The sequence below is a fragment of the Eurypyga helias genome, unplaced genomic scaffold, assembly GCF_000690775.1.
Source record: "Eurypyga helias isolate BGI_N326 unplaced genomic scaffold, ASM69077v1 scaffold41551, whole genome shotgun sequence".
NCBI lineage: Eukaryota > Metazoa > Chordata > Aves > Eurypygiformes > Eurypygidae > Eurypyga > Eurypyga helias.
The window spans coordinates 1-20,801 of record NW_010231002.1 but is presented as its reverse complement, the minus strand read 5'-3'; the positions used below and the strand labels follow the sequence as shown (position 1 = coordinate 20,801).

The following is a 20,801-nucleotide window of genomic DNA, read 5'->3' as shown; positions in this document are numbered from 1 at the left end:
TTCTATGATAATATGATTCTATGATCTTTTGAGTTCAGCGCCTTAAAACGTAGCATGGTGCAGGTAGGAGCGATGGCATCTCACTCCGTGCATGGTCACTGCACTGTGCTGTGATTAAACCACGACATGCACCTACCCCCTACAACTCACTCAGCCCAACGATTACCCTAAACCACACTCTTTGCCCTCCCCTTCTCAGCAGGGCGAAGCAGCTCGCTGTAGAACAAACAAGGTGGGCTTCCCCTTGCCCGACATCAGAGACTGCACACAAAACGGCACAGGAAAAAGGGTACCGTGCCTCTGGCCTGCAAGGAAGGATGCAAGGGCAACAGACACAGCTCATGGGGACAGGGCCACTTTCTACATCCAGGATTCCCACCTCTCAGACAAAAGGTACGTAGGCAGGTAAACACTGAACAGGCCCAAGAGGCAGATGGCTGTAGATACCTGTGCAATCCAACAGGGGGTGGGTTCCTACACCTGTTTCTCACGCAACTTTAAAAAAGAAGCATTGCCATCCCTTCCCAAAGCACACCCAGGTAATTTCCTGGGTAAGCATAATTTGGTGTAAGAAAAGAGATAGACTAAATAGTCTTAAGGCTTTTGCACCGCTAGCTACAGAGAGGAGAACTTTTCAATACAAGGATGTGTTATTCCTATCACTACCGTGCTAAGAGCGTATTGAGTCTTCTGAAAGACCCAGAGCACGTACACAGTTGTTGAGCAAGGATGTTTTTTCACCTGAAAAAGAATCATAGAATCCCAGAATGGTTTGGGTTGGAAGGGACCTTAAAGACCATCTAGTTCCAACCTCCCTGTCATGGGCAGGGACACCTTCCACTAGACCAGGTTGCTCCAAGCCTCATCCAGCCTGGCCTTGGACACTTCCAGGGATGGGGCATCCACAACATCTCTGGGCAACCTGTTCCAGTGCCTCCCCACCCTCTCTGGGAAGAACTTCTTCCTGATAACTAATCTAAGCCTCCCTGATATCAATTTATACCCATTACCCCTTGTCCTATCACTACAGGTCCTTGTAAAAAGGCGTCTCCCAGCACCCTTGTAGGCCCCCAGAAGAAGATACCCTGTCAACTAGTACAGTATTATATTAAGCCAAGTATTAAACAACTATAACAAAACCAACATTGAGTGTTTATTATTTCAAACATTATAAAAGTTAGGGAGCAATTTAAAAAAAAGAGTGAAGATGCCCACATTTAACATCTAGAGGTCTGTCTGCAGCTATACACACACACACACACAACTTGACAGTGATCCAAGATTAAACAGACACTAGTGATCTTGGAGATCCAAAAAAATTGGCTGTTTCCACCAGTGATCTTGGGAAACACTCCTCAGTAATAGCCTGGAGTATGAGGTAGTGTAAAGGAAGTGGAACAGGTCTGTCAAGTAAAGGATCTTTTGTATTGCACATGTGCTATTATCTTGACAAAAAACAGAACCTGAGCACATCAACTTCGTAGTCATTGACCTGCATTGCTGGTTTTGTTTCTGGGGAACAGTTTGGGGTTTTTTTAAGAAAAGAATACAGGTCAGATAAACTGACAGCAGAGTTTTACTGTGATCTTCAACTGGGCAGCATTTCACTTCAACAGATTTATCTGCTAAATATATTAGCTCATAAAAGGGGATTCAGTGAATCAACACCACAGTTCTCCCACATGTATGCAAAATCAAGAGGTTAGCAAAGTCCTCCAGAGGTCTTCATGTGAGAGTAATCACATTATGGCTATAAATACCAAAGACCAGGATTTTAAAATGCAGAGGTACACTTTAAAGAAGGTGAGGCTTTGAAGAACAGAAAGAAGTTTTTCCTAATCTCCCCCCCCTCCTCTCCCAAACAGCATCTTAATTAGGAATTCTAAGACAGGGAACTACTGTACCTAAACTATCTTTTGAAGTCTTTAAAACAAAACTAAGCCAAGGAAACTATGAGTCATTAGTTTACACTCTGCCTCAAGTGTTCCCCCATTCCCTCAGGCGGTAACTGCTTGTCAGGATGACAGCAAACAGCAGAGTAGCTACCCGGTCGCTGAAGGAACATGCACTTTGTATTTCTAGTTTGTTACAAGTACACTGGTACTAAAATGACCAGCTTAAGCTGATTAAAGAAATGTGTGTTGTTATTTTTAAAATATCTGCTTGCGATCTCTGTTTTGGCTTCCCTCAGATTAGCTAGCACAGAGTAGTGCTCGTACCCCACTACCCAGTTATGTACGTTCAGCAGCACCAGAAGAAAACACACAAGTGCCCATAAAACTCTCCATCTTCACCATCATAAAAGGTTACACTTGTGGATACTTTCATGAGCCCCTGCTGGAAGACTGAAGATGTAGCAAGTTAAGGAAGTACTTCACAATCACTTTAGTAATGTGTCTCTTGCACAAAAACACAAAACCTGTTTGAATACGTATTGGTGAGGCCTTTCCTACTTAAACAGGAGATGGGAACAGCCATAACCAGAGCAAACTCTGTACAATGCCACAGAGAAAGTAAAAACCCAACTGAAAGTTAAACTGTTTTCCATTCTAGCAACATTATTCATGAACCTTCCTGATGTGTTAAAATGCATGGTACTTCTGATGAAGACAACCCCACTGACATTAAGATGCCAAGAAACTAAGATGACCACAGAAAAACAATGCAAAAGCATTTCACATTAAGAATTCAGGCCTCAATTAAAAAAGGCAAAGTTGGTTTGCAAATCAGCATGGAGTGTTTCTACTTTTGAAGGCAGTAAAGGTTCTAAATCCATCTGTTAGCCTGACCTCAAGTATATTTTTGGCATGTTTGCTTAGCACATTTTGTACTGTGTTGCCCAGCAGTGTTAGAAGTGTAACCTAGGCAATCGAAGCTCTTCCCATCCTTACCTCAGATCTCACTAAGTCAACCTTACCTTTCTTCCCCAGTCACAAAAGAGCAGGGAGAAAAAGGATATCATTGCCTCAGACTGCAAATGGCAGAGCAGCTTCTCTAAGGGAGGATAGCGGCACAGAGACGGAACACAGCCCACCATAACCAGCTTGTGCTTGGCCCTGGTGAGAGCAACATTAAGGCGTCGCCAGTCCTTCAGGAGGGAGCCGAGCTGGTAAACAAACACAACTTGGTTTTAATTTTCCTACTTAAATTTCAGAATTTAAAGTAGGTAGATGCATTTTGAAAACGATAGTTAAAATTGACTGAAATGAAGTTAATGACCCACTTACATTTTCATCATTACTGCTCCTAACAAAAGATACAATTATGATACTTTTGTCTCTTCCTTGGTATTTGTCTACTGTGTTGACTTCCACCCTGTTCTCCTTCAATTTTGCCATCAAATCAGTGATTGTTTTTAATTGATGTCTGTATGGTGATATAATGCCAATGTCTGAAGGCTTACAGCCAGCCTGGATAAAGAAGAAAAACATTTGTCACAGCAGTTAGTTTGGATACGCATTACAGTCAGATGATCCTCAAGGATTTCTTAGGTTTTTTTTTCAAACAAGGCTGCAAGATCTTGAATCTACATTAAATCATCAGCAGAACTCCAGGTATAACTGGTACAAACTAAAGAAAACAGTAAATATTAGTTACTGCAAGCTCCCAAGCTTTGTCTTAACCCAGCACAAAGACAAATATCCTTGAAATCCTTGTTTTTCTTTCTTCCTCAAACCGTGAGGTTAACATTCGGAAGCCCTGGTCTGTACTACTCCTGAAGTTGACTGGATGAGATAAAGAAGAAAGGAAAATCCTCTCTCCTCTCTCACAAGAGAGTCCTTATCTCTTTAAGGAATTTGGCATCCAACCAGGCAAGGGACAGGGAACTGAATGCAGACCTCAAGCTCCTCACTGTACAGACATGTAGCCAACCTTCAATTTATCCTTAAGGTTATCCCTCAAAGAACAACCCAGTACGTAGTCACCACTACTATAGCAATTCAAAAATTATTAGCTATAAAGCTGTTCCTCCAAACAATGTAACAAAGTAAAAGATACCTTAATAAATAAGGATGTGAGAAGGAGTACTAGTTTAGCTTCTGTCACATTACTTACACCACCTTTTTCTGCATGTTCTGGTGCTGGGACCTTTAAAAATACAAACAGAAAATAATTACTTTCACCATCTCAATGGCACACAACATTCTGATCCCTAATTCACCATATCATACATGCTGCTATAGTAACTGTTTTCATAAAAATGAAGTTAAATGCCAAATTTTACAGAGTATAAAAGCCTATGCTGTAAAGTGACTTCAGAACCCTGCATTTGCAAAGCAAGTTGGAACAATCTGCTGACTAAGTTTCTAGTACCAGCAAGTCACCCTAAGAAACTGCCAAAGCCTGATCAGACTTCACAGTTCACACAATATATATCTCATGAAAACAGAAAAAAGGACATATCCCACCCTGACAAGGCAAGAGAGCAAACGACATTTTACATGGGACTTTCCATGCAACAATATTTAGAGTGAATTGTCCCCATTTCCATGGCAGAACAGACTTTTTTTTAACTGTTTGAAAATCTACGTTTAAACTACTCGAAGAACTATCCAAAATGGTAATACTAAACTTTTTTTTCTAATTTGGAAGTTATCCACTGAGTTTACCATTTCTTAGCTATTAACTCCCTTTCCCTGCATCATGTATGAATGAGACAAAGCTGGAAAGAAGATTAGAATGTAAACTATTGTTATTTTGGTATCAGAGTTGTATAGATTATTCTCTTCGTTCAGCTCTTGCCTTCTCTGAAGCAGTATAATTAACATCAGGGACACGTGCACTGCTGTCCTTCCAGTAGACTGGCCTGCAGGTAAACATCTGGAGTCAAGCAACAAGCCTCTAATTAAAAACAGTGAATTCCATTCACTACCTTACTCATTAACTGCCACTCACTACTTTACCCATTCCACTGTTTGCCTCTACTAGTACTGACATACATCAACTCTGTTTTCTTAGAAGCCACTTCTTTGGGTTTCCCTTCTTAGTTTTAATGACAGCATGGCCACTTAATGGGAGGTGGTTTCGTCTGACTTAAAGCAACACTCTCAGAATCCTGTTAGAACTACTTTTCCTTTTCTGAACAACCACCCCAGTATCACCTGAATGGCTGAATGCGGAGGTGATCAGTGTTTAATATGTGGGTAAAGTAATACATAGTTAACATTTGTAAAAGTATTGTCACCTATGTTCAGTGCCTAGCACACTAAAGCTCTGCAAATGACCAAAATAATCTATGAGATTGACAAACCCATATATATGACACTGCTGGGGTGTTTTTTTGTTCGATTGCTTTGGTTTTAATTCACTAGCCTGAAAACATCACACCTAGGAAGCCTCCAAACTGGCATGCACTCACTTTTTCCTCAAGCAGAAAAGCACTGTTTTAATGAACAGTTTCTATCCACACTAGCATTAATATAGGCAAAAACTATACAAAACCTATTCTAGGGGAAAAAAGTTCTAAAAGATAGGCCATGCTTATGATAACACATGTTTACATTTATTATGTTCATACAGTACATAAAAAACACCCTGACAAACCACTTTAGCCTAGAATCACTCAGAAAACTGGCACTAAATCAAGGAGGCGATTCTTCAACATTCAGACCCAAGCTGTCAGAGGAAGTGCACACTGACACAGGGTTTGGCAGAAAAGGAACAGATAGCGTCACAAATATGTCACATTATTAAAGAGTTGACAATAAAGGCTTTTTTTTCTTTTTTTTTTTTAATAAGCATAATAAATCCAAGCTTCCTGGTGGTGTTCATATGATTTTTTCCTCTTCTTTCTCCTTTCCTGTATCCCCCCCTCCCCCAAGCTTTTCTTGGTTGCACTATGAAACACAGTACACAGCGAGAAACACACTAAAGAGTCTTAGAAAACAAAATAAATGCTGATTTTGTGTTTGATGGGGGTTTGGGGCTTGTGTTCACACACACATCCCCCCAACTACCACCATACATGGAGTCTTGACAAGGTAGTCCAAGAAGAGATATGACATTATAGCCTAAAGTCTCACCACAATCAAGAGTGTTTTGGGAAATGGAACTTCCCTGCTGGTTCTACAAAGAGAAGAGCTGTCTTATACTCAATATGGGCTTTCTAGGGAAGAAACATGTTAAAAATGGAACCAAACTCTAGCTTTCACATTTTCACCAGTTTTGGTCTGATTAACAGATGAACAGTCTATCAGCCAGTTTTCCATTGGAACAAGCCCTCGGACCAGCCGTCTGCTTTTATGTGAAAGGGACACCAACTCCTGAGTCATTCCTGGAGGAAGTTGCCCTGTTTAACTCAAATGTTTTACAATTTTTTAAATCACTAAAATAAACACAGTGCTTCTCTTTAGATCACTGAAGAAGTTCTACCAGAACTGTTATTAAAAAGTTATTCCTGTAGAATGTCCCAGAGAGAACAGAAAGACTAGGGAGTTCTTCCCAGGGCGAGCATAGGAGATCAGTTCATACAGTTATTGGCACAACACAATATCAACAGGAATAAACAAAAAGCCTATAAAAGAGGAAGAGAGACTCCTTCATAATCCAATCACTAACTACAGGGACAGCAAGCACTACAGACCACAAGTATTTAGCAATTAATCTTTTTCCACATGCATTTAAACTCCTCTTCATTTTACCTAGAAGTCAGTTTCTTTGCACAATTCTTATCCATTCTAGGGGAGTTTTTTTCTGGCATAAGTTTGAGTCTCTATGAAAGGACACACCTAAACCAACTTACTCCTCCCTCACACTTCAGTGTCTAGAAAGCCTGCAAAATTCAATGGAGAACTACAATTGCTCCGGCCACTGGCACACAGCTTAGACACCACTGACCCTCAGCCGCTGGGAAAGAGGTCATTCCATGGTTGCAAGGGCATCCAGTCTGGCTACACACCTTAGCTACATTCTGTACATGAGAATAAGGTTAGTGTTTCAGAAAACACAGAACATACTATAATCTAAATTACACTTTCCAGCTACTCTCAGGTGCCATGTTTCCAGCAGTAGCTGTACTACCCCAACTGATCAGCTATACCAACAACATTTTTGCATGTTGCACATTTTACATATATTGTATCTTACCTAAGCTGTAGGAAGCTTTACATATTGGCTGTATTGATAACTTGCATCCGAAGTACAATTTTGAAATGAGAACATACAAACTTTACCTTCTCCGTGTTCAGAAAACACACGGGCGTATCTGGATCAAGTACTTCTTTCAGCCATTTTCTTGAAGCATCTGCAAGTTCCAGCTTCAAGTTTTTTAGGTTGGGCAAGTTAACGGTGGCATTGGACACCTTCTCGGAGCCACATTCCAGTTTACCTTCATACACTAACATGTTACTCAGTGACATAATTTTACTAAAGATTAAAAAAAAAAAAAAACCAAAAAAAAGGCATCAGATCTTGCAGTTTCAATCCCACATTAAAAACCTCAGTAGAACAGAAGTCTAAATTACCTATTCATTCTGTATTGCACAGTTAATTGGACAACAGCATTTTGGTTTTGTTCCAGCCTTTTAAATAAGCTTTCGCTCATGCCAAGATCTCTATTACAAAACAGAAAAAAAAAAAAACAACCAAAAACACGTCAGATGAAATACTGCAAAAGCCTTCCCAGAATTCACGTTACTAATAGTTGTCCAGCAGCATTTTATCTTACCTTGCTTCTGCATTCAGTACAAGTGGAGGCAGCTGCTGATGATCCCCTACCAGCACAAACCTTTTGGAGTAGAACAGTGGGCCCAGACAGATGAGCTGGCTTATTTGGGAAGCTTCATCAACTATACAGAAATCAAACTGCTTCCGAACAAAGATGGGGTGATTTACTCCCATGCAAGACGTTGCTACCACTGGCTGAAAAATTGAGACATACTTTAAGGATAAGATACATCTTATATTCTTTAGCACTACATTTTCCAGGTTAAGAGAAAAAAAAAAAAACAACCCAGAATCTTTCCCATTAAACTAAACTGCAAGATAAAATAAATCAAATTATTAATCCTTGAAACGAGACCAGCACACCTTGCATACATATTTGCCTCACGTATTTGTGTGTCGATTGCAAGCAACAAATAAAAAGGCAGCTTTAGAACAGACTGCAGTAAATAACTCTCTCTCACCATGTGCTGAGAGTGATATCAGGCTTTATGCACATACAATTCATTAAGTGTGCTGAGTCCCTTAAGTGACTACCTTAGAAAATTACATATTCTGGTTTAGGTTTTTTTAATTCCAAAAAGCTAACACAACAGCAGCACAGTCTTTCCATCTGTGTGCTTCCACTGCAATCAGAAGTTTCTAGAATATGAAACATGAAGGCACTTCCCTTATGACTTCAATCATTTCCCTGCAATGCCCATCAACAAAAAAGTAAATGGTGGCTTTTGCAATCAGTGTTGGTGTTTACTCCAACTACCCCGAGAGCTTTGTTCTTCCAACTGATTTAAAGCTGCCACTGACTCAGTTTACCCAGCTCCCATTACAGTCCTCGGCATGAGCATTCACACAGGCAGCACTAATCTTCTCAATCAAAAATCAGTGTTTGACCAGCTCAGCTCCACAGCACACCACCGCTCCTCTTCCCCACCCTCTGCTTGTACACACGGCACAACTAGCACAAGTGGGAGGGGAAAAAGGGACCGAGACAATATGTGAATACAGATAGAGGTGGTTGCAGCATCCTCTTAATGGATAAATTTGCCAAGGAACCACCCTTCAGGAGACCACTTGAGGAAAGGATATGTATGTAAACAATCCAACAAAGAGACTTCATATAAAAGCACTGGAGTCTGAGATTTATTAATTTCATTTAGTTATTTTATGTAGACATAAATAACTTTCAACTTCCAAACTGTTAATATTAGTCATTACTGGCTATAAAGAAATTGACATGATGCAGAAATGGAGTATCTGGCTTGAACCCAGAATTCTCACACCAGTAACACACCCCTGGGATGAGTTCCTTCTCTGCAGCATCTGAACAACCAGAATACTAATTGTAATTATCCTTAATATTTTGCAGGGGTAGCAAAAACACTTTTCTCACCTGGCTATTATAGATCTCTTCCAAATCCGTTACAGATTTAATCGATTTGGACATGCAAATTTCTTCTTCTGTAAATTTCTGTATATCTGGATGAACTTTCTGAGCTCGCCCCAAGCGCAAGAAACCAACTTTGAATTTGGCTAGCTTTAGCAGGATATTGTCTACAGCAGTGTGTGTAAAACTAGCCAGAAGAACACTGAAGCCACAGGCAGAAAGAATCCTCACCTAATGATGAGTGGCAAAGGGAAAGAAAAAAAATAATCTCAGTTTACATACAAGAATTGGCAATCGCATGGCTGACTGGGTAAGAAACCCCAAGCAGTTTCAGAGGAAGCCAGTAACAAGCATGACTTCATTTACATCAGTCTTTCTGGCCAGATCGACCAGTTAGCTATTGTCAAGGCAATATGGGCAACAGGCCTGAAGGTTCTCAAACAGCAGGCTCACTGCATGTGCTGCAAACAGCGGGAGCTAACAAAATCCATGCACACTCGCAAACCGCACCAAAAAGAAGGAACTGCGCTCTCAAGACCCTCACTGTAAGCAGGCAGCCCATTCCCACAAACACTTGTCTTCGAGGACAATTTAGCCCCAACAGATTCAGTAGAATGAGCTGATCTGATACCAGCAGCAGCTGCTTTTGTGAGCTGGTGATAACTGGAACTGAGATGATACTGCTATTTCAAGAAAAACCTTGAAATCACAGCCTGAATCCAGTATGCTCTCACAGTCCATTTCTGGGGAAAGAGAACCACCAACTTGAGGAGACAGCTACCAGACTGCACACAGACTCAGCACCAAGGGTTTATACAATTTACAGTGGACAAGTCACTGACTTCCAAAGTCTCCCTAGTTTTGAGCTGTAACTCAGGATTTGAGGACCCACTGAAACTTGGGGCCAAAGAGTTTTAAAACTGAAGTGTCACAGAAGTGACTCAGTATCACACTTCAATCTCCTCCCTCCTACATATATTCCTACACAAGCAAAAGAGCCCTACTACACAAAATGTATTTGTTAGAACTAAAAATGTAAGTTGTTAATTCTCCTTTGAAATTATGCAGATACCGGTAGACTAAGTCATGACAATTTTGGACAGTGTACTTTCTACAGTTTGCTTAATGCTCTCCCCCAAAAAAATTAAACATCAAGGTACATGATCTTACTAGAGCACATATTGTAGTAGTTTTTCCAGTTCCAGGCATGCCCACAATCAGTGTGTAGTCTTTTGAAAGTAGTACTTGTTTCATTGCCTGTTTCTGAGGCTTATTAAGACCTTTAAAGAAAAATACAAATTACATGTCTGTCCTTCATAATCATTGTCAGTCATTCGACAACTTCCTTCTACTCATTTTCTATCCTTGCAGCAGTTTCCCAGGAAGCTGGGCAAATTCTTATTTGGAGGAGTCCTCAAAGCAACAGGAGGACAACAACACATCTTTCAGTCTTCAGACTGAGTTCTTATAGAAAGTTCTATTTGCTCTAAGAGAATTCCAATAAATTTCTGTTTTCAGACAACTCTGTCAGAGAACCATGAAGTATTTTCACTGAATGAGACACTGCCAAATACTTGAACAAATTTTTTTTAGGAGTGTCAACAAAGCGTCACACAGTACAGAGTAGCCAATAATCAGCAAGAGTGATCATACAAGTGAATGCTTACACAACAACTCATCTCCTTCCACTCCTTCAAAGTCTGCTTCCTCTATCCCAGAAGCTATTCCTTCCTCTTGTAAAGGTTAGAGGTAGTAACACAGCACTCAAACTGCAAGCTGCAGTAACTAACAAAACTAAAACAGTCCTAGTCTGGTCACATCTTAACTAGTTTGTGACTAATTTCATCACAAGACGACAGGCAAGGGAAGAACTCTGTTTTAATTTTTAAGCCAAAAACTATCACTAGACCCCAAAGTAGGCAATACCCTTGTATTTAGTGTGAGATATGCTTTGGCTATAGAGAAATACTACTAAACAGAGGATTTTGAAGAAAACCACTTTGTACCCTTTAAAATATTTGCAACAGTTTCCTTGGCTTCCGGAGGAAGGACAGAGCTCAGATGCTGAATAAAACGTGGTTTGTGGAAGTCAATTATCAAGTTGCGGAGCCTTTCACTGTGGATTAAAAAAAAAAAAACCCCAAGAATCAAGAGTTAACCAGTTGAGCAACTTTATCTGAAAATATTGAACGTGTAAAGATACCTTGATTTTTCATACCTGACTGGACAATCTTGCATCAGTTTAGAAAGGTTCTCAAAGGGCACTCCTATTCCAGAATCTCCTTCTTCATGATCCAACCTAAATACGGTGTCCTTGGGGAGCTTGGACAAATTCCTGAAGGATGAGAGTAACATAGACAAAATAATTCTGTTTACAAGCTGCACATTGATGATTACAGACTTATTACTAAGCATTAAGTGACCCAGAGGTTCCAGAGTGAAACAATAGCTAGAAGAAACACTACTAACTGATCTAAATAAACCGTGATCAGAGCCCAGCAAAAGGCAATACAGTCTAAATAATGAGAGCTACTATTAACACAGTAATCACATACTTTTATTCAACCAACCCAGTTAGACAGTCATGTACACCAGCCCAGTATCGACATTTTCAATCAAGATACAAGAATTTCCAAAGGGTGCTTCCCCAAGCCCAGCAAGAAAAGTCAGACCATGCCAGAGCTTTTTGGACACCCAGAAGTACCCTCCCTGAAGCCCCTACCACAGTGTCCTCAAAAAGATATTTTTCCTTTTGTTCTATTACCTGCCCAACAAACAGGAGACTTTTGTCACACTGACTTCTCTGACGTAGCCAGAAGCCAAACCAAGTAAACCATTTTCCTCTCCACTCACAACCACTCTATCACCAACCAATAGGTTTGTTCCAGGTATGGCACCATTGTTACGCTGGAAAAAATGTAGATACTGTCCCTCGGAAATTTCCTGCACGTGACCAATTCTGATCATGTTTCCAACACAATCTCCAGCCTTCTCTCTGTGAGTATATTGGAAAGAGAAATACATTTCAATATTAAGATCCTCTTAGTAAGAGAAATACTTAAAAAAAAATTAAACCACACCACCCATATCCAACAACCAAAACAGATTTCCCCAAGACAACACCACCCACGTAACAACCCAAACACACACTAGAAGAACCAGGAAGATTAAACAGTCACTTTTCAATAGCCACTATGACCAGAAAAGTATTGTCAAAAAATTTAGAACCCTTGTACTTGTTCCAAGAAGAGACTCTGATACTTAGGTTGAACTTAGCTATAATTTCAACTTAAACACAAATACTGAAATGCATGGATCCACATCAGTAAGATGGTCCATATTCGCTTTTGGAATTGCTTGTTTCACTTAAAACAACTCAGCTACAATTCATTTCTACAGACACCTTGAAATGGGCCTGCAAACCACCATTGTTTTTTCTACAGCAGCTGGACTAGGCGACGTATAACAACATGCTACTTCAGGCAGCCAGAGCCTTCCGTCTGCTTTTATCCGTGTCCACAGCCACACCCAGAAGGATGGTCCAAATCGCATCTTTGTCAAGTGAACGCTGAGGAAACCAGTGCAGTGAGCTGGGCTCAGGCTCAGCATCCAGCCTCAGCCCCCAGAGCCACAAATGAAACATTTATACACCTTTTGCTTCTGAAGGCTGAGGCTACAGTTTGCTGCTTCCTGTGTGTGACTTAACAACAAATACCACGTTGCAAGTACAAAAGCAATACATCTAGAGTAAGCTGATGTCTCCATTAAATCACATCTCAAAAAACTCTATTTCTACAAGCACTAGAAAATACCTGGTTTTCCTTGGATTGAAAACAAATTGACAATGCCCCATTTCCAGTTCCTGAAAGGAGCATCATTTGTGCCAGGTTACAAATTGCATCTTACCTTTCCAAAGAAGGTATCATCCATATATTTTTATATCCCTTTTTATCCTCTCCACTCTGCAGCTCCAAGGTTAACATTAGATACCACAGGCTGAAATACTCTAAGTGGGAGGGTTTCAGGTGCTGGGTCTCTCTTTCAATAATGGGTACCATAGCAGGAGGAAAAGATACACTGTCCATTTTTTCTTCTACAGCTCTAGGATTAGAACCAAACACAGAGAGTCAACTTGTATCTTTTTTTCTTGCAAGTCTATATGTACATAATGCCAATCTAAATATATACTGTAAGGCAGCATATAGTCTATCATCACAGAAATAGTGTTTTATGTGTCCTGCGTTCATATGAACAATCTCATATTAGTAACTTCACATCATCTCTATGATTCTGAATTATTAAAGACAAGTTAATCAAAAACCAGTTAAAGACATTTCAAGGATAATACTGTATAAATTTAGATAGCTGACCTTTTATTCCTTTTAGTAACCTATGAATACTAAATTGAGATTTCTCTAAGTGAAGGAGACTTAATAAACAAGCAGACTTCAGGTCAATTTATCTAGAAACTAAGAATCAATGGGCATTACACCTAACCACATATACAAACTGCAACCAAAGAAGCGAAGTTACTTCAGAGGTGAATAGCTACCCAGTAATAATCCTGCTGCTGTAACAGCTGAATATTAGAAGTAATGTTTCACAAACACATATGATGTATGCCCACAAACCTAGCTCCCTCAACATATATTTTTACCTCTACAATTAAGAAGTCAGGCATTATATTTAGACGAGAACATCCCAAAAACTCTGCCGTTCTAACATCTCACTGGATCTCTTCAGTATACAATTTCGGTTCTGTTTTTTGTGCAGCATAAAGACTACACTAAAGCTTATTACCATTTTTAAAACAATTCGATAACTCTATGTGAAAACTTCTTCAAACAGGTGCTCACGACTTCTCTTTAGCGGGCAACGCAACGACACTTCAGCAGAGTAATATCAACGTATCATTACTTGTGTGATACCCTGCCATCCTCTACAGAGTCAAAGAGTTGTTGTCCAAACATAATTCAGCCGCAAAAGAGCGCCCATTTCAATGAGTTGCAAGAACATACATTTCTAAAAAAATCTTAAATATTAATTTAGATATAACAGAAATCTGTTGTTGTCATCAAGTATTTTCTTGAGACTTAACTCAGATTTTTGCCCTGCAGAACATGCACCTGAGCAAACACAAAGTCTGTGCAAGATCAGAGACTCGCACTATGAAAGTTGGAGTGGGGTCTTTGGAACATTCTTTTGAGGTGCCACAGACCTCAAAGAAGAAATAAAATACCGTCAACCACAAAAAAAGAAACCACAGTATCAAAAGCTACAATTATTCAAGCTTATTTAAAAGCACAAGTCCAGTTTGGTTTTACCTGCTGTACAGAATGCAATTGTGTATTTGGGAGCAGTATTTACAGGCTTGACTGTCATCAGTTACAGGAGGCAAGGCAGCAAGCTGTGACTGCTGTCTTCCCACAGCAGGTTTATATGTACTGTGCATTAAGTAGAAGGCCACGTGGTTTCTTAACTTCATTAATTCTGCCAAGAAAAGAACAAACTCAGTTGATGTGTTTGGGTTCGTAATAATTTCTAACTCAAAAAGTAACTAGTCATCAACTTTAGTCAGCTATGAAGCGACTATTCATATAGCAAAGTCCTATGGAGTATTAATAAAACACTTGGGTTTTTAACATAAGGTTGTTGGAATAGTAACATCGTAACAAGTAATACATCTTTAAGTACAGGTATGTTCATGAGAGTAAACTTGTAACTATTAATTAAAATGAGACATTTTAGTAAGAAAATTATTGTTTCTGGGGAAGGAAAACAACTTTACCTCTTCGGTCCATGCGAGCTCCAGAAACGGGGTACATAGTACCAGTTTTAAGATAAAGAAGAAATCCAGCTTCAGGATCTACTCTCCGTTCCAGATTCATCAGTGTATACAGAATAACCTGCCAACGTTATATACTTATTGCAACGTATTAAAATCAAACTACTTCATAAGCTGTATTTAGTTTTTCAATAATTTATACGGTTAAGCAGCCATTACTATCACAAGTAATCTAAAAGCCATAAATAATAAGCACCTAACCATGCATTTCAATTAAAAGCCATCTTCATTAACAAAAGCTTATAAACAAGGCTACTACCTCTAGATCAGACCAGCTATCTAGAAAGATGTACGACACTGATTCCTGAAGCAGCGTGCCTCAAACTAATAGCTCAGTGCAGTAAGAAGACACTCAAGAACAGATATTTCAGACCAGAAACTATAAATGTGTCTGAATGTGGTAAGTGTACGTACATCTCACACCTCAGTTCCCTTTCATTTCATATCAGCAGCTTTGGGCACGCCAGGATCTGTCATCCATAAGCCTAGATTATACTACATACAAAGTGTTTCACATTCATAAGACAAACTGTCATCTAAAAACATAAAAGTATACATAGCCTCTGATAGTGAAATAAGACATTTCTTTCTCTACCTGACTTCTGTGCTCTATGGAGTTAGATTCCTTGCCAGACTTGAGCTCTAACGGCATTATCCTAGACTGTTCTCCAGACTGGCGATGGATTCTCACCCTGGCCGTAACATCAATCTTTCCCTTCAACCCAAACCTGGGAGACCAGATATTCTCTTCTACATCCAAGACATCTACAATCTCTATCTTAGAGGAGCAATCTTCCATTTTTTTACTACTTGACCTAGGAAGAAAATTAAAACAGGAAGTTAACAATTTCCCTTAATTCTTAATATTTAAATACTAACTATTTAATCATAACACATTTTAATATTTTTTTCATTATAGGCACTCTTTAGGCACTAACTTTAGCAATAAAGTGCATCAAGTCTCACTTGAACTACTTTCCCATTAACAGGGGAAACATCATATCAGAAACTTAATTAAAATTGTATATTGGCATGTAGTTCTGTTGTTCACCAAAATTTCAAAGTTAAAAAAGAATCTTAAACTTTTTAATTGTCTTTGGTCTTTTCTGAATAACCACACTCTAAACCACTTTGTTTCTTCATATTTACAGTAACTTCTAGCTTAGTCAGTAGACTAAATATGCTTGCTTTCCTAATTACTAAAATTTCTACTTCATACCACACTGTTCACAAGGATTTTAAGACCAGTAAGATTTTTATATCCGTTCAACCTCAGTCTTAACATCTTCCCCAGCACTCACAACGGCAGCTGAACATGAAGCTATTTTGCCCATGAATTAGCTCCATATCACTCAACATATTTGCATTAGAAGTGTTGTTCTAAAAATGAAAATTGAACCAAACAAGATATACCACTTAGAACAGTTCTAGGTTTTAATTGTGGCTTCTTACAGTTTTAGTTGCATTTTACTCTGATTAGCTGGATTGTGCATGAAGTCTTCCGCCCATTTAAAAAAAGATGGCAAATATTCTTCCACTTCCTGCATTATTTCTGTTTGTTTCACATTTAAGTGATACCTGAAAAATAAATCCATGCATGTTAAGGAAACTGAAGTACTAGGTTTGCCTCAAGTAGCAACAAGATTAATGGAACTGTCAAGTGTTAATAAACATGTATACACGTTACAGCTAATGACAGATTCATTACAGTTCAACTCAGTTGTTTAATTCATAAAACTATAACTGAACATCCATTTCAAGAGACAGACTACACTATGCTTGTTTCTGATCTAAGTTTTGAAGTAACAGGTATAACACAGTGAAAAGCATCAGCACAGTAGCTGTGATGAAATAAAACTAACAGTTAGAATGCAAGAAAGGAGTACCAGATGGCTATTCCTATGCTTCATGCAAGACTGAAAACATGAAAAAATTATTCTTGAAAGACAGTTCGCTTTTTGTCCGAACACACTGATCTGCTACTTGTTCTTCACACACGTTTTGACAGGCTTCAGACCATTTCAATTGGAAAGCAATCATGATCTTCTAGAGTTGCTGCAGTAACAAACACACAAGAAAGCTGAAGTCTGATTAAACAAAACTTGATAGTGAGGCATTAGACAATTCAGTGCTGGCTCTCACTGGAAATAATGTCATTATTCTACAGCAACAGAGAAATACAAGGGAGTTTGCACAAAAAGGTTCACACAAGTGCAAATGACCACAGCCAGCAGAATTCTGTAACTTACTTCTCAGTCTCAACTGTAACCTACATATGCAAAGAGGAATTGTTAATAAACACTTTCAAACAGAGAGGCCAAATATCTACCTTCATAACATCTAGAATAATAAATTTTGTCACAATTTTAACTTCTAACTCGTCTGTCACTAACAGATGCTGACATTGCCCAACATATAATTTAGAATATACTAAACATAGTAATTTTTTTTTTATGTTACTTGAATTTGATTTTAATTAGGTCTGCAGCAAAGTCTTTAAACCAAGAGCCATTCATTCAGATTGCAAAGCTGATGGAAATGCTAGACAAATATAGTGTCTTTATATTTCCATCAGAAAGTGGCAGAGAAAATACACTAAGGGTCCTCTGTCAACCGAGACATTAAGTAACCAGATAAATACTACAAACATTTCAATGCTTGGTCAGTCACAAGTTTCTAGTTCATCTCCTGAGCATCAAAATTAATCACGCTCAGCACATTTAACTCCGCTTTGGGAGATGCCTGGAAATCTAACATTACAGGCACAAACACACCTGCCTGGCCTGAAAGAAAAACCACACCACCACATGTACAGTTCAGATCTACAGAAGTAGCTCGGCAGGGAAGACAAGTTAAATAACATGAAGAAATAAGGAATTATCTTACTAAATGACACCCGAGTTTCATTAAGCAAGGTCATTTGCCAGAATATTCTCTCAATACTTGCGCTACATTTTTAAATTAGAACTTTATCTGCTAGTTCAAGCATTCCTACCCTGTCTTCCAAACATAAAAGACACCTGCAGCACTACTTACATTTCTTTGAGATACTTTTGTCCATACACAATTTTATTTGCTAGTTCTTCTACTTTTTCTTGTGCCAAGTTATTTGTTACCGATTGCTGGAAAATATCATGAAGAATTGTACCAATGAGTGTCTGGCGTGAACCAGGATCAGAGCCCTGCAACAGATGTGATAACACACATGTATTTATACATATTAATGTTTATGTCCACTTCCCTATAACACTTCTAGGGCTTTATTTGCTGCACATGATGGACTGCACTTACTTAACTGTAAGATCATTAGAGCTTTCATCTCACTAATTAATATCTATCTAAATCTGCTCATGAAAACAGCCAAATTGAGAGATAAAGCAATAGGAGAGACCCATTTCATTTTTATCCCAACCCTGCTAACATTAGGATGCAATCCCTATGTGACTGACAGCTGAGTAACAAAAGCAGAGATAAAAATTTAATTTGAGTAAGTTTTGACGGTGGGCAGTATTAGTAGCACTATTTCCTAATGCAAATAACAAGCATTACATCTTACAGACATTATTTTTTACATGAAGCAGTTCTCTGTGTGTTACCAAGATTATTATATTATTACACAAAATTTTTCCAAGTATCACCAAAACAGCTCAGAAACCCATCTTGCCATCACCAGGACCAGGCTCTGTAGACTCTGAAGAACTGAAAGCGGTACAAGTTCTGCCCCCTGCATGAGTCACCATCAAACAACTGGAAACCTAATCACTGTGGCTTAAGTACTTTCTGGCATCTTTTATAGACCTGGCACTCGTGGGTTGGACTCAAAACTGGCGGATGCTGTTATCCCAGAGTCAGGGCCCTTGGCACTGTCCTTTCCAAATTATTAGTTTATTCCCACTGCTCCGCTAATGAAGGGCTGACACCATCTCAGAGTCTTAATCTCCTGTACTTCAGTTTCTTGTTTCAGACACAGGCTGTCCGCCGTTATGATTCCCTTGCCCATTTGGACATTCCTACCACATCTGGAAGTTTTCCTCAGCTGAAACTGGCAGCTGTTGCTTCTCTGCCATCCATATATCAGCAAGGACACTACCACAAGAAACCTTCCAAGTTCTTGCAGTAGGATCCATATTCCAGAGTTATCCCACACCAATTCTTAACTGAACTGGCTGACTTTTTCCATAGGTTTTTAACTGGGCCAAGTGTGGTTATGTTTTCCATATCATCAACAAGAGGCACATTACACACAAAGGATTCATATCCACACTAAATGTGGCAAGAGAATATCAAGAGTAGACAGATTTTTTTAAGTGGGAAGACCATTTCTTTGTCCCATAGATTAAGAATAGAGGATTATTTGTGCAGCAAATCTCAAAAAACCCATAAGTTCAACCAGAGATTGTTTCCATTCTAAATTAATTATGAATGGCTAATAACATTTTGGAATACAACATCTCAGTATTTTACGTTAAAAGAGTTTCAATATTGATCTAAACCACCCATCTCAATGGAACAGCAACCCATTGATATGCTTGATGCTCCAGAATTAACACTTACCCTGAACCTTTCACTCAGCACTGCTCTCCTCATACATCGAATACTATTTGATATCGTAGTGCCAGAAAGTAGCAGATCTGGGTAAAGAATCACGTATCCAGATTGTTCATTAATGACCCAGGTGCTGGAGCTACACTCCCCTTCTAAATGAATTATGTCTCCTGGAACAACTGGAACAGACTCCCTATAATAATACATTTGAACAACCATTTGCAAGCTACAGACACAATGTATCAGAAATTATACACTATTACATCAGATTCAACATATTTGGAAACAGAAGGTTGTTGTGACTTTTTTTAATAAGTTGAACTAAATTTCTGGAAGTGAACAAAGGAATTTTTACTGACAAAACTCCAGTAAGTTTGAGTACTGGATCATGCATCAGGACAACCTAAACATAAGGAAATCCTGTTGACTTCAAGTCATTCCAGATCCATGTTTGGAGCCATTTCAGTTTTATATTGGCATGCTACTTTTCTATTACAAGAGATCTACATTTTTACTTAACAATTCTACTTGTTTCAGAAGCTTAGCAAAGTCTAAAAATATTTTTATTCATTTCAAAATTTCAGGGTTCAGGATCTTTTATAGTTTTTTCCTTCAAGGAATGGAGACTCATACTTCCCTTCCATCTTTCATCAGTCCTCTCAAAAAGAATATCCATTACACTAACATACTGGCAATACTACATTAAATAAAGGTTGTTTGGGGATTTCATATAACTTTTGAGACAGTAAAAGTCATCTTAAAGGCAACACAAAGAAAACTGACTTAATAATCCAGTATTTCATCCTCTTTTCAGACATCTACATTTCTGTATGGATTACCAGCCATTCGTAAGAATGCAGAGTTCTGTATCTTCCAGCGACGGAGATGCTGTAATTGTCAAGTGTTTCTCGGTGTCACTTCTGTTTCCCTGTATTACACTGACTTCCAACACGCGGTATCTGTTGTTCAACCCATTCCTAAGGATCGTGTCGGGGCAGTCAGTCACTTTCTTCTGGAAACTGAAGTAACAGCTCATTAACGCAAAGACATGACACTGTGAACAGCCAGCCCACACGAAAAAAAGGAGGAAAGCTTCAAGTATAAACCCAACTTCAATCCTCTTCAGTTTTTAACACATATTTAGTGTGGCTTTTCAGTTCTATACAGGTAGAGTGTAGAAGATTTGTATGACAACGTTTCCTCGTTGTCTCTTTGGGTGACAGGGATGAAAAACGAGCACTTGGACAAGAGAGGTGAGGAAGGAGACACCGCTTATCGCGGGCAGCCGCGAGCGCTTCCTATCTCCCCCCACCCCCGCTGAAGCCCTGCGCTGCCCGTCTCCGCTTCGGCGGCCCCAGGACACCC

The 20,801-nt window shown here is 39.1% G+C and overlaps 1 protein-coding gene across 1 annotated transcript; it reads right to left on the bottom strand.

Annotated features, from left to right (window-relative positions):
• Positions 1-2,296: 2,296 nt before the first annotated feature.
• On the bottom strand, positions 2,297-20,472 carry DNA2 (DNA replication helicase/nuclease 2). Its single transcript, XM_010160919.1, has 20 exons — positions 20,276-20,472; positions 19,446-19,629; positions 17,928-18,073; positions 16,344-16,469; positions 15,487-15,706; positions 14,835-14,952; positions 14,371-14,536; positions 12,953-13,147; positions 11,811-12,041; positions 11,265-11,381; positions 11,053-11,162; positions 10,217-10,326; positions 9,053-9,277; positions 7,667-7,860; positions 7,464-7,553; positions 7,173-7,365; positions 4,000-4,089; positions 3,228-3,410; positions 2,960-3,106; positions 2,297-2,353 (listed from the first exon to the last, which is right to left on the bottom strand). Exons 1-20 carry the CDS (start codon positions 20,470-20,472, stop codon positions 2,297-2,299), a joined length of 3,099 nt encoding a protein of 1,032 aa, XP_010159221.1.
• Between the last annotated feature and the right edge of the window lie 329 nt (positions 20,473-20,801).

Bases quoted from the DNA above. Each gene is read 5' to 3' on its own strand.
- DNA2 (XM_010160919.1), bottom strand. From the start codon at position 20,472: ATGAGCTGTTACTTCAGTTTCCAGAAGAAAGTGACTGACTGCCCCGAC. The intron at 14,537-14,834 runs GTAAAGTTGTTT...TTTTCTTGGCAG, and splicing joins AGCTCGCATGGACCGAAGAG to AATTAATGAAGTTAAGAAAC. The intron at 7,366-7,463 runs GTAATTTAGACT...TTTAATCTTTAG, and splicing joins GTGCAATACAGAATGAATAG to TAAAATTATGTCACTGAGTA.